Genomic DNA, 14059 nt, shown 5'->3' on the forward strand with positions numbered 1-14059 from the left:
AAGTAAAGGCATATAAATATCTAGGCGTTATCATCAACAACAAGCTTTCATGGGAAGACCACCTTGAAACTCTGTCAAAGAAAACAGCCCAGTGACTCTTTTTTTCTATACAAACTCAACAGTTTTAAATTAAACAAGAAGATCCTTGAGACATTTTACGGCGCAACTGTACAAAATCTGATAACATACGGAATAAGTTGTTGGCAAGGCAACGCCTCATCTAAACTGTTGCAACGTCTAGAAAACATCATTAAAAAAGCATCAAAAATTACACTCACAACATTACCACATTTAAAGGAACTTTCTGAACAAACGTGCCTAAGGAAAATCGAAAAAATCTTGGAAGACAACGGCCACCCGCTCCATCAGAACTACGCCAGGTCGTCGCGAAGTGGGCGACTGCTGTCAATCAAAACAAGAACGGAGCGGTACAAAAACTCGTTCGTACCTCACTCGGTCAGACTCTATCACCGCCACTCATTGATTAGGGAACATGAAATGCACCAAGATACCTGTGTGTAGTCGCTGAATGAACTCTTCATGTTGTCTGTTGTATTTATGTGTATGTTTCTGTTGTGTTGTCTTTATATGAGAAACGAGTCCTTGTAATCACAACAAATTTCCGTAAGGATCAATAAAGCAGTCTTAGTCTTAGTCTTAGTCTTAGTCAATGACTATTTTTCTGTCAATTTTTCTCAACATCTGGTGAATGTTTTTGCTCCAATATTTTTTATTTATTATTTAATTAGACTTGTTGCCTAGTCTTAAAGAACTTTGTTTCCTGAAAGCATCATGTTTGAACGCTAAATGTGTACCAAGATTTTCTTTCCCTTTTTAAAGTAAAGTTCCCTTTCAGATCTTGCAATCTATAAGGCAGACGACGTTAAGGTCATCTGTTAGTTTGGCCAACGTGTGTTATGTGGCCAGCACACCGTCCACCGCCTTACTTTCCCCAACTAAAGCCAGATACCCATTAGAGTTGGGTGGACTGAGGGACGCCCCAAGGATCCCAAAATTCAAAATAGCAGTCTACACCAGGATTCGAACCCAGAACCCCAGGCTCGGGAAGCTAGGCGCTTAAACACTCAGCGACCCGTCACACTTTAATTTTTTCATAATAACTTTCTTAGCTTAATGGATGCCTGCTAGACATGATTGAGAAATATAGGCGTTTGGGTCACTTTTTCGGACACATATCTTCCTAGAAACAGTTTTTCTAGTTTGAGGAATGAAATCTACTACAGTTGTCTTTACAGCAGTGAGGTTTACCGTTACTATAATTTTGACTCCTCATTCGGTATCAAGAATAGCTAGTTCGGTACTGACAAACGTAAAATATTCATTATTTTCTTTCAGAAGATGGGGGAGGGGGTGTGGGGCCGTGATAACAAATGCCACATTGTTTTTTTAATATAACATTTCATTTGTTATTACGAGAAAAACAATCGCTCTATAAGTTAAATATAAATGATGCATTGTCTATTTTTTTTTTTTTAAAACGTATTTTTAATGTTTTTTCTTGTAGATTAAGAGTTTTCTGGGATACTGTCCTCAAGAGGATGCTCTGCACGACACGCTGACAGGCCGAGAGACGCTCTACCTCTACGCCAGGATAAGGGGAGTGCCTGAAAAATCTCTGAAATCTGTTGTCCAGGCAGTCGTTGACTTTATCTCCCTTGGGCCTCATGTAGACAGAATTTCAAAATACTATAGGTAGGATCTTGAAAATAAATAAAAAGAATAGCTGTAGCGGTTTCTCTTTGAGAAGAAGAAGAAAGATTTGAAATATTTAAAATGTTTAAAATAGAGTGAATTCCATAACGGAGGTGTTCCTTTTTTGAAGTATCAGGTGCAAAGAATACAGAAGGGATGCACTATAGATGTAATAGGGCTAGTCTTCGAGTCCGAAGATTAGTGAGGAATGCAGCATTTCCCGTGGCTGCGCAGTTCCAGCTGTGACCTACATATTTTGCCACATCCAGGGCAAGCATAACCATTGTCTGACACGTTACGTTACTGGCCCTCATAATGAAATAATCCTTTATGATCTTATGTTTTAAAACAATTTAAAACACACACACACACAAAGATTTTTTTTTACCGCATACCCGATCTCCTGGTACTCAGTCCAAACTTTCGTTTACGTTTACCTATCCCTTAGTCTGATGGACCGTTGGGGCACCATGCAAGATTCGACGACCGTCCTTCTCCATTCCTCTCTGTTCTTAGCCTTATTTAGAACCTCAATCGATGGCATGCCCGTCCATTCTTTTATGTTGTCCTCCCATCGTTTTCTCTGTCTGCCTCTTCTTCTTTTTCCTAGTTCTGTTCCCTGAAGGAAGGTCTTAGCGAGCCCCGGAGATCTCGTGATATGGCCATAGATTTTTAGCTAGCGTTTTTTGTTTTACGATATTTAGCAGGTCATCATGGGGTCCGATCGCTGCAGTAACCCTGTCTTTAATCTCTTGGTTTGTGATGCGGTCTTTGAATGTGTTATCCTAGGATCCTTCTTTAGCATCTCAATGCCAATACTAGGATCCTTCTCTCTAGCTCTACAGTCAACGTCCAAGACCCACAAGCATATAAAAACGTGGCCATGACCAGGGAGCGCATCAGTTTGATTTTGATGCCGAGGGCTAAGCCTTTGTCTTTCTATATTATTTTAAGGTTTAAAGGTTAAGGTTGAAAGGTTAAAACTTAAAAAACAAAACTTTCGTTACAATGGTTCAAATCCCAGATGTTATCTCCTGACACCTTGAAAGATATATAGACGGACTTCATTCCTTTGACTCCCAGCAGAGGTCGGGGCCTTAACGGTATTTTGCTTACAGACTTGGTGCTTCACGTTTCCCGTCACTTGGGACCATGTCGTCTTCTACTGATCTCATCCATGTGTACTTTATCTTCCCGTGTGGGTTCCAGTCCAGAGCCTGTTTCCCATTATGTTCTGTATTTCTTCGCATCAGTGCCGGTCTCACTGGCGGATCCAGAACTTTAGAGTGGGGGGGGGCGATTTTTTTCCAAACCCTAACCCTAAGGCCCAGTAAACCCTATGCATAAACGTGCGTACAGCATATATTTATATATATTCGATATATGAGAATGAAATAAGACTGTTTCTTAATCTTCGGCGAAAAAAAAACAGTCATATTGAGGCCTTTTTCTTGCAAGCTTGGGGGTCTGGGAGAGCGCTGTAAGCTTCTTCAGTGGGGTTCGCCAAAAGCGTTTTCTTGCATTTTTCACGGCTGAAACCCATTCTCCTAACATCTACAGCTCATTATTTTTCAGTGGGGTTTGGGGCGAAGCCCCAACGCCAAAAGCGTTTTGTTGCATTTTCACGGCTGAAACGCATTCTACTAACATCTACAGCTCATTATTTCTCAGTGAGGTTCGGGGCGAAGCCCCGACGCCAAAAGCGTTTTGTTGCATTTTTCAAGGCTGAAACGCATTCTCCTAACATCTACAGCTTATTATTTATCAATGGGGTTCGGGGCGAAGCCCCGACGCCAAAATCGTTTTCTTGCATTTTCACGGCTGAAACGCATTCTCCTGACATCTACAGCTCATTTGTACTAGTGGGGTTCGGGGCGAAGCCCCGACTCCAAAGGCGCTTTCTTGCATTCTTCACTGCAGAAACGCATTCTCCTGACATCTACAGCTTATTATTCATCAGAGAGGTTCGGGGCGAAGCCTCGACGCTAAAAGCGTTTTCTGGCATTCTTCACTGTAGTAACGCATTCTCCTGACCTACAGCTCATTATTCATTCTATTATAAAGGACCTTTAGAAAAATGTTGAAAAATATTCTAATATGAATTTATATTCCCTTAATACATTGCAAATAAAACCGTTTTGTTCTTTGAAAAGATATGATACCCCACATATTTAGATTAAGGCTTTGAGGATCGCCGCCGAAAAAAAAATTATTCGATAAATAATATTCAATAAAACTCTAGCATAAATTGTGAGTTATAGTCCTAAATATATTTAACTAGAAAAATATGAGATAGAGTAAAGGTTGAAAAAAAACGACTAGGAAAGGATCATCTGGCTATTGAACTCATCTCAACCGTGACTGTTATATTGAAAAATTTTGTTTGAATTATAACTTTTCCAAAGCAAAGTCTTTCTTAAAATATTTATGATAAATTTATGTGAAATTACACAAACTCTGTCTGGAAAGGGGAAGGGCGGTAAAATGAAAACGATTAATCCTCGCTCGATGTTATAATTTCTGCAAATGATTGCATTTTTCATTAAAGAATAGGGCTTGGGCGACTCGATATAAGAATTTACTTTATAGCATATATAAATTATATTAGTGACAGATTTTTTAAATTTTGTAATTTCTTACTAAAATACAAAAAGAAAAAGTATTGGTTTGTCCGATGGGGGGAAGGTGATTGCATGTATCGCACTTCCACCTGTTTATATTATATAGATATTCGACTAATTTTGTTCACATACTATGATTTCTCCATAAAAGTAGGACCGCCCCCCCCCACTCAAAGGGCTTAGATGGGAAGGGCAGTAGAGGTATTCGCTCCTCCCCTTCCAATCGGCCAACAGGTGAACGACATAATATAAAGACCAGTTAAAATACCAATAACAAGTGTACATCATATAGATATGTAATTGATTCTGTTAGCAAGTTGTGATTTCTACAAATAAATAGGACCGCCCCCCCCACTCGAAAGTTTATGTTGGGGGGGGCGGATTGATGTCATCGCCCCCTCCCGACCCTACCAAATCGGCCAAAATACTAGAAGGGGGTGGCGAAATAATCTAAAATTAGGTTGAAATATAAATAATTAGTATACATTATTAACTTAAGTAATAAACTCGTATACAAATTTTGTGAATTCTATACTAAAATTCGTCCGTCCCCCCCTTCGGGGGGGGGGTGTTCGGCCGAGTGGGGGGGGGCGATCGCCCCTACCGCCCCCCCCCCTGGATCCGCCAGTGGCCCGGTCTTACACATAGGCAAACTAGGAAGCATCCTTCGATTGGTGGGGGGCACAGAAAATTAATTTTTAGTAAAGAAAATTGAGAAAAACATGGACCAGATATAAAAAAAAGATAGCACAACTCTTGCTGTATGTCTACTAGCCGGACTCCATGTCTTTACTATAATACAAGGTTTATTTACAGATTTTTAGATCTACTTGGGAGTCATATTTGGGGTTCTAAAAATTATTTTTCCTTCTACTACGGCAAGGGTTTTTCTTGGATCTCAAATATGTGCCCCGCAATCTTGATTAGAGCTCTCTGATTGCATATGCCTATCTCTATGCCAGAGAAAGCAAAATAACACCTGAATTGATGTATTTTGCGCTACTGGAGAAAAGGAAATTTCTTTAACACCTTTTTATTTAAAATCACCTAGAGCAAAGACAATTACAAAAACATAAAATAGTGTCTATATTTATGCAATAACAAATTTTGAAACTTTTGTCTTCACAGTGGCGGAAACAAACGAAAACTATCACTGGGGATTTCAGTTATTGGTAATCCTAAATTGATAGTGCTGGATGAACCCACCGCTGGGATGGACCCTGTGGCCAGACGCAAACTCTGGGACGTGTTGCACCTGATTCGTGCGTCTGGGAAGACGCTGGTACTGACGTCACACAGGTATAAAGTTTTGAGTGAACACGGTTCTTATGCACATACATTTTATTTTTTAAAAAATTTAATATCTAGATAAGGTGAAGAATTAGAGCAAACTTGGCTTAATCTGCTTTGTTAGGACGTGGAGGCCAGACTGTTAAAGTCTTAGGTTCCAGTCCCAGTGTAACATGGGGATTTATTAATTCATCGTGAGATGTTAAGTCCTCCCTGAGTCCTCAGATAAATGTCTCCTAGGTTTTTATGGGAATCAGAGACCCTTTGTCAGTGACTTCCCAAAAGAAATTAAGTAAGTTAAAAGTTGCCCCTTTGAGACCTTGCAATCTATAGGGCAGATGATGTAAAGGTCATCTGTTTCTGCGGACTACGATTAACGAGGGTGTCATGTGAACAGCAAAATGACCAAGCGTCTTGACTTTACCCCAACTTATGTCAGGCACCCATTAGAACTGGGTGGACTCAGAGGCGCCCTAAAGATCCCTAAATAAAAATCCCAGTCTTCACCAGGACTCGAACACGGAAAAATCCGGTTCGGAAGCCGAGCGCTTTACCTCTGCAACTCAGGGACGCTCGAGTTCAAACCCGAGACCCCATGGTTCGGAAGCCTAGCGTTTTTCACTCGGCAACCACGCTGATAACGAGATGACATACAAATACATAAAAACATAATAATAATAATAACATACCCCATTGTTATATCAACCGAGGGGATAATAACAACTGACCTCACAGACACCTTCAAGGCCCTTAACATTCCTAAGAACATTCTCCTTGCCTGTCAGAAGGCGGTACTGCTGCAGACCTGCCACATCACCAGAAAATTCCTCAGTGGAAACTGTTAAAGGGACTACGATGAATTTTGTTTCTCTTTAGCGAAACTCGACCCTGGCAGCGCCAGAGAATGACTACTCGTTCATTTCTAACATAATAATAATCTTTATTGTCCGTATGGAAATTTGTCTTACAATTTATGCATTACACCAAACAAAAAACATTATAACTATAAGAAACCAAAATGTACATTCACACCAGACTCACTCATAATTTACATGTGACAAAGTTTATATCAGATAGTTTCTCTATAATGATTTGATTGCCAGGGGAATAAAAGAGTGTTTGTGTCTGTTTCTTGGGTCTCCTGTTCTCCACATGTGCGTGCCGCCTGTTTCAAAAGTCTCGCTCCTACCTTGAGGACATAGGTCCGCTGTTTCTCTACAGCTGTCTGAGGAATCCATCCATCCCCAGTGGCGCTACAGTTCATGGAGGTCCCTGGCCTACTTTAGCACATCTCTCCATTCTGATCTATACTATACTTTACGTCTGTATGCCCTGACTTTTAGCTGTTGTAGGTCTGCCTCTACGCCCTCAAGTCACTTTACTCGTGATCTGCCTTTAGGGGCGTCTGCCTGAAGAATACGTTCTATTTTTAAAAAAAGCATCACCAGGGGGACATCTTTCACCTCATTGGAACAACCGTCCACGTGTGTTACGGCAAATGTGAGTGTATGTGTTTCCTAGGTGATGAAGAAGGGAAGCATGTAGAATGATGCCAGATAAGCGGCTCTGTCATAAGTTATGTTAAGGACGTGAGACGATCTAGAGATTTGAAACAGAAACGACGTGTTTTTGTAGTGAATTGTTTTGTTTAAAATACTATTTTTTTTATTATTACAACTATATTTATTTCATCTCATCTAAGATTGAATTGGTCTACATTAAAATAAAAGATATATTTATCTTATTTTATTAAAAATAAGTTTGATAAAGTTATTTCAAGTCTTAAATTATAATATAACACACCTACATCCGTTTTGTTGCATATATGCAGAATAAAATATATATATATATAAGATTTTGCCTTATTGGTTATTAATTTAAAAGAAAAAAACAGCAAATAAATCTAACATATTTAAAATAAATGAAAATTTAAACCCCACCCCTCCAACCAAAGAAGCATCGAGTCCAAGAATTCCTAGCTTGAATACCGTTTCCCCTATTAAAAAAAATAATTTAAGACAACGACCGTAAACAACAACGATACTACCCCAAAATCGGAACTATAAGGTACCTCTTGATTTACTAGTGATTCACCTTTCTATCGACCCGTCCATGGTCACTTTTCCTTCTACTAAGATTTGAACGGCACAAACGCATCCATTCTCTGCACTCGCTCTAGTTATTACTTCCGGTCTTAAGACGTTCTGTTTGTGTTTAACTGCGCTGAGTCTCAGACTATATTGTGGATGGTGTGCAGGGGCGGACTGGCTATATGGGCATTTGGGCAAATGCCCGGTGGGCCGGTAACCAAATGGGCTGGCAGGGCCACCAAAAGGGTCGCATGGATGTCACTGTGAGAAGTATTGAATTGTTCAAGATTTGTATAATAGTCTGTTATAAAAGGGATCCTGTGAGTATCGTGTTATAAAAATCTTTTACCACCTTTTCAGTGTAATACTAATTTAATATAACACATTTTCTGAAATAATGTACTGCTAGTAAGCTTCACCCTTTTAGGGCCCAAACACTTTGCGATTAAAAAGCAACTTTATTTAAGACCTATTTTTCTTATACGGATATAGATTTAGTGTTCACTGCATGCATGTGTACAGTTATCGATACATTATCAAAGTTAAGAGTGACTTTGAGTACAGGTTTGATATGCAAGTTATGTGCCGGATGGTATAGAAGTGACCGGGCCGATTTTGACACCCAGTCCGCGCATGATGGTGCGCAATAGGCGTGTGATGACAATTTTTTCGCAAAGAAGTTACAACATTATTATTATCAAATGTTATTCATTATCCTTCTCAGCATGGAAGAGTGCGAGGCTCTCTGCACGCGTATTGCGATCATGGTTCACGGCCGGATCATTTGCCTCGGCAGCCTGCAGCACCTGAAGAGCAAATATGGCCAGGGCTACACCGTCGTTCTCCATGCCTCCAAGAACCCAGACGTAGAAGAGAAGCTTTTTGACGATGCTAAACAGCACATCCTGACTACCCTCAAAGATTCAAAGGTAGGGCAGAGCCGGATTTAGATCATTGGAGGCCCTAGGTGAAGTAAATTAAGGGGCCTCATATGAAATAGAAATATCCAAAATAAAAAATTAAAAAAAAATTAGCAATTTATTTTAAACCAAGTGTTCTAAAAAAAAATAATTCTTTTGAGTCATGAGTGAGGTCCCTATCAATCAGAGACCCTATGCGGCTGCCAAGTTTTCCTATGCCCATAGCCAGCACTAGATAGGCTATTTTGCTACATTTTTTCATTGGTAAACTTTTGATTCCATGGTAATTTTTTTTTTCAATCTTGGAAAGTTGAATTTTCAAAATGATTTTGTAAATTTTTAATTATTACAAAATTTCGCTTTTTTTTTTTCCATTTTTTTCCATTGATTTTATTTTTGCAAATTGAAAGTAAACGAGATTAAAAAGAGGCGGCGGTCTCTAACGGAAATGAGAGACACCTTTAAGGAAACATGGCCCCGAAGAACACGATCTCGTTCTCACAGCCCATCCTCGGATCAAGTTGACACTTCGCACAATTATTTTGCTGTACCTAACAGAACATGAAACAAACAAAATTAACCTGTTAACTATTGGTGTTCAATTATTTTTTTTGGTATCTAAAAAGGAAACAAATGCTATTTATTTAGAGATGTGTCTGTATGTGTGGAGTTATTCTTCTTTTAACGTTTTGCACACGTTTTTCTCCCACTTGATACGACATCAAGTTGCCATTTTACATAATTATTAATAGTCGAGGATAATACATGAATCAATTTAAAAAAATAACCAACTAGCCTTATTATTATCTTGGTTTATATAGAAAAATTGGAGCTTATTCCTACAGTATTGAGATATATTGCATTGCTTTTGCAGTTCATTTCAAAGATACGCTTTTTTATTAGCATTTTTCTTCTTTTTTATTATAAAAATTAGATAATTTTTTACAAACGTTATGTTTACACATTAAACATTTTACAGAACATTTAATATATCTCAACTTGCTCAAGGTTTCCATCTTCAACCTTGCGACAATACCCAACTTTGTCAAGATCTGTCTGGCACAGTGCAACCAGGGCCGGATTCAAAGCAGGGCAGGCGGGGGTTAAAGCCCAAGTAAAGTTATCTATATGTTGAACGTTTGCCGTTTTCCGAAGCTACACCACACACAAAAATATAAATCCATAGATGTTAGGTCAAGTGAATGTGGCGGCTAGTACATGAATACCTCAACGTGATTTTGAAGGAAAAACAAATAATTCAGTAACAGTAAATTTACTTTCGCCCCCCCCCCCTCCCCTATCGTATATTTATGATTTTTTTCCCTTTCTACCAGCTTTTCTCAGAGCAAGAAGGTTACGCTGACCTTCACGTCCCAGAGACCACGCCCCTGTTCTTCATCTTTCAAACTCTGGAGGATGCCAAAACTAGGTTCAGCTTCGAGCACTACACTGTAGAGCAGAACTCCCTGGAGCAGATCTTTCTGAGAATCTTAAAGATGAAAGAGACGCACCAGATGTGAGATTTGAACCTTTGAGGTATGAGTTTTTTTGATTCTCCGATATCTAGTTTGGTAAAGAAGGAACTCTTTTTTTTTTAGATCTGAAGCTCAATGGGACAGATGGTGTAACTCTCATCTGTCTCAATAGTCTACTAGGATGTCATTTGTCAGCTCTAGGATCAACCGGCTTTACCTTCCCAGCATTTGCAAACATTAAAGCACAACCCCGCAAAACATATTCAGCAAGACACATTACGTTACATTACATTACGTATGCTAGGGCTAATTCTTAGAAGCGCTCCTTCTTCCATAGTGTTTCTAGAGCATGGAACGGATTGCGTGAATCAGCCAGGATGAGCAATGACTTTGCAGAGCTGATTTTTCTAATTAATATGCACGATTGAATTGACACATGGATTATTATTATTATATATAAGGACGTAATTGTTGTGTTAAGAAGGAACGTCTGTAATGTATAAGATAAGATAGATAAGATATAGACTCTAGTGAAGAGGGCCTATAGTATAGTTCAATAATTAGCTTCCTGACTGTATGGTATGCCTTTCGAACAGATATAGGACAGATGATGTAAAAGTCATCTGATTCTGTGACCTACGGTTTACGAGGGTGTCATGTGGTCAGCATGACTAATTGGAATAATGAACTAGGTACCCATTAGAGCTCGGTGGACTCAGAGGTGCCGAAATTAAAAAAACCCAGCCTTCACCAGGATTCCAACCCGGGACCCCCGGTTCAGATGCCAATCGCTTTACCACTTACGGTATTAAAAATGTGGGTTTTATAAAAACTTTCATTGCACATTGAGACAAGTTTGAAATGATTAAAATAACTCATTGCAAGACATGCACAGTTAAACGCAATTCATTCCTTTCAATCTGAAAAGCAATTTTCTAATCATCGCTTTAAGAGAAAAAATGTCAAAACCTGGCTTAAAATAAATTTATTTCTTTTAAAATACAGACGTTACTTCTAAAAGATGATTGTGTCCTACGCGTGTTCCTGTGCCAATCTAGTCATGTATGTTAATCAGTGACTTAAATTACAATTGAGTTCACCTGGCTTTAGTAGGACCACGTTAACCTTTGGTCAAAGAAACAGATGACCTTAACATAATCTGGCCTATAGATCGCAAGGTCTGAAAGGGAAACTTTACTTTTATGATAATTAATATAGCTTCTCTTTTTTACAAAAAGTAAATATCCATCAACTCACTCTGTCTGTTTGTCTGTCTGGTAAAAAAGTTATAACACGTCATTTCTCCCACATCCATACTCGATCAAATCGAAATATTTCTTTTACCTGACAACACAATAATCAATAAAACAAATTAACCAACTAAATAAGTAACTATTGGTAATTTTTTTTTTTTGTTGGCACCGAAAACAAGGGAAAGAAATTGTACTTAACAAATGTGATGGTACGAGTTGAATTAGTCCACTCTATACTTTGTGTAGAGAATTAAGTAACAATAACAACCTTCAATGTCCATGAACATGTCGATGGCACAGTGCTTAGTGTATTGGCGTTCAACTTGTTTTTTTTTTTATAAAATGCATTTACAAAACAATCACGACAACATTCACACAGTGACCTAGATCCCCTATCTTTCTCACCCCCCCCCCACCCATCTTCTCCCAACTGCACCAGGCAAGTGATAAGATCCTAACGTAGTGAGAAAGGTAAAACCATGAAATTTCGCTTAACAAAGACACATTGGTAAAAATATTTTTAATCACACAGTTATATTATTGTTAGTCTCGATGTTATTATACCAATTGTCCAAACTAATTGATAAAATTACACTTTAAAAAGCTTTTTTAAATTATTTTTTGGTTTCATTATATTATTTATTTATTTATATGATATATGTATATGAATGCCCCGCAATACAACATTGTGAAAGAGTATCACATTATTTTTTGTAAAAGGTTAGGAGAGTGATATATTGTATACGTTTATTATTATGTTATGTTATGTTTTATACATCTATCGTATTAGATGGACGACTGCAGTGTTTCTCAAACGTTTTCCTTAACGGAACACCTCGCACCTTCCGAGTATTTAGCGGAACACTTTGCTTGTTTTTTTGAGAGATATTTATTCACGTAGTAGTCTACTAGTTAATTATTCCAGTAGTTCGCGGAACACCTATTCAAGCCTCGCGGAGCACAAGGACTCCGCGGAACACAGTTTGGGAAACATTGGACTAGAATACTTGAAGATTCCTTTGTACTATCTAGTGTATTTTCTTTTGCAGGAACACATTGATGTTCACACGATGTATAGAATGGCAATGTGCATGAAGCGGAAGAAAGACTTTTGTTTCCTAGGGGTTTGAACAAGTTTGTTTTTTTTTTGGTGAGATTAATATGACTATTTTTTTTTTAATATTTTTATTCCTTGAACTAAATGTTGAACAATTGTTACCTTTACCTGCTTTGCGCTGGGACAAAATAAATGTGTACGAAACGGTGATCGCTTTCTCTTTTTAATATAAAATTTGGTTTATATGTATTTACATATATTTTATAACTTAATTCTTAGAAATTAAATTTTCAGTTTTTAAAATGTTAATAAGCAACTGGCCAGCTATGGTCAGTTGTGTGCAGTGGCGTATCTAGCCATGTGCGAGTGGTGCGGGCCGCAAGGTTGATAGGGGCATCAAACTAAGGAGACATTTTCTCAATAAAAATCAACGCATTGTACATACATGAAACAGAGACAAAGTACTGAATTTGAAATGTTTACTAGAAATTAATTTACTTTCTTAATTAATTAATCTCCTATGTTGTTGTTTTTTTCTTAAATTAAACGTAAGCTGTTAACCAGGTTGAAAAAAAGTTTGCTAGATTTGTTTAAATCTCTGAAGGGAATGCACTTTTACTCGCTCACGCACGTTTATGTGTGTGTGTGTGTGTGTGCGTCTGTGTGTGTGTGTGTGTTTGCGTGCGTGCGGGCGTCTGTGTGTGTGTACGTAATTAATTTTTATTACATTCTGACCCTTCATTTTTCACAAGACGTTTATTGTGCCCTAGAATATGTTCCTCCTGGAGTTAGTGGAAAAATTGTAGACTCCCTGCCACTGCCAGTGAATAGTTGTAAAAAAAAATTGTGTATTTTTATGAAAAAAAAAATGCTTGAATAATTGATTTTAAAAATTACGTTTTTGGCTTTCATAACTTACATAAGTGGGAAACGTGGTCGAGAGGCTAAGTGCGCTTGAACTTGGCTTGTCTTGGCTACCTAGAAGAGAAGAGGGCTCGAGGCTCGACACCCGACTCGGGCAGAGTTGCGTTTACAGAGCGCCTAAAGGCAGCACGGAAAACCAATTCCTAGATACCCCTCCCCCCCCCCCCCCACTGGTCCACAAATGAGATTGGACCAAAGCGCTCTGAGCATGCTATAAGCATGAAAGTAGCGCTATATAAAAGCCATAATAATAACTTAGCAATACATTTGTCAAAAAAAAAATTTGAAAAAAATCTAAACCGGTAAATTATTTTAAAATGTGGTAAATAGTTAAATAGTTAGTTTCCCGTGCTTTAATTTTAAATATTACGCCATCACATCATGTCATGATGTCGAAAGATAAAATGCAGGGGCTCCTAAAGATGTCAAGCACCCTCTCTCCCTATATTTTGTTTATTTCTATATCCACAGTTTGTTAATCACATTTACAATAAGAATATATAAAAAAAAGTCTTAGTCTAAGTCTTACATACATTCAATAATAGGTGATAACGAATATACTCCGTTCTGAGCAGTGTTAGAGGTTAAAAAACATTCCAAGTAGCAGCACAATAGTTTAAACTCTTTAAACGGGAATAATGTAAATCTAATATCAATAGGCATGGACTTTACAAAACTTGCAAATTAGCAATATCGAACACCTGAGATTAATACAG

At 38.2% G+C, this 14059-nt stretch overlaps 1 protein-coding gene across 2 annotated transcripts in view; it reads left to right on the forward strand.

The window, feature by feature from the left end:
• Nucleotides 1–12626, forward strand: part of LOC106063921 (phospholipid-transporting ATPase ABCA3-like) — a 78222-nt gene extending 65596 nt beyond the window's left edge. For both annotated transcript variants that reach the window (XM_056041991.1, XM_056041992.1), the window contains 5 exons: nucleotides 1526–1713; nucleotides 5463–5633; nucleotides 8439–8643; nucleotides 9969–10170; nucleotides 12412–12626. In XM_056041991.1, the coding sequence (XP_055897966.1) occupies nucleotides 1526–1713; nucleotides 5463–5633; nucleotides 8439–8643; nucleotides 9969–10154 (750 nt within the window). In that variant the 3' untranslated portion in view covers nucleotides 10155–10170; nucleotides 12412–12626. The remainder of the gene's footprint in view (nucleotides 1–1525; nucleotides 1714–5462; nucleotides 5634–8438; nucleotides 8644–9968; nucleotides 10171–12411) is intronic.
• The last annotated feature ends 1433 nt before the right edge of the window (nucleotides 12627–14059 follow it).

This window comes from Biomphalaria glabrata, chromosome 9, assembly GCF_947242115.1.
Source record: "Biomphalaria glabrata chromosome 9, xgBioGlab47.1, whole genome shotgun sequence".
NCBI classification, from domain to species: domain Eukaryota; kingdom Metazoa; phylum Mollusca; class Gastropoda; family Planorbidae; genus Biomphalaria; species Biomphalaria glabrata.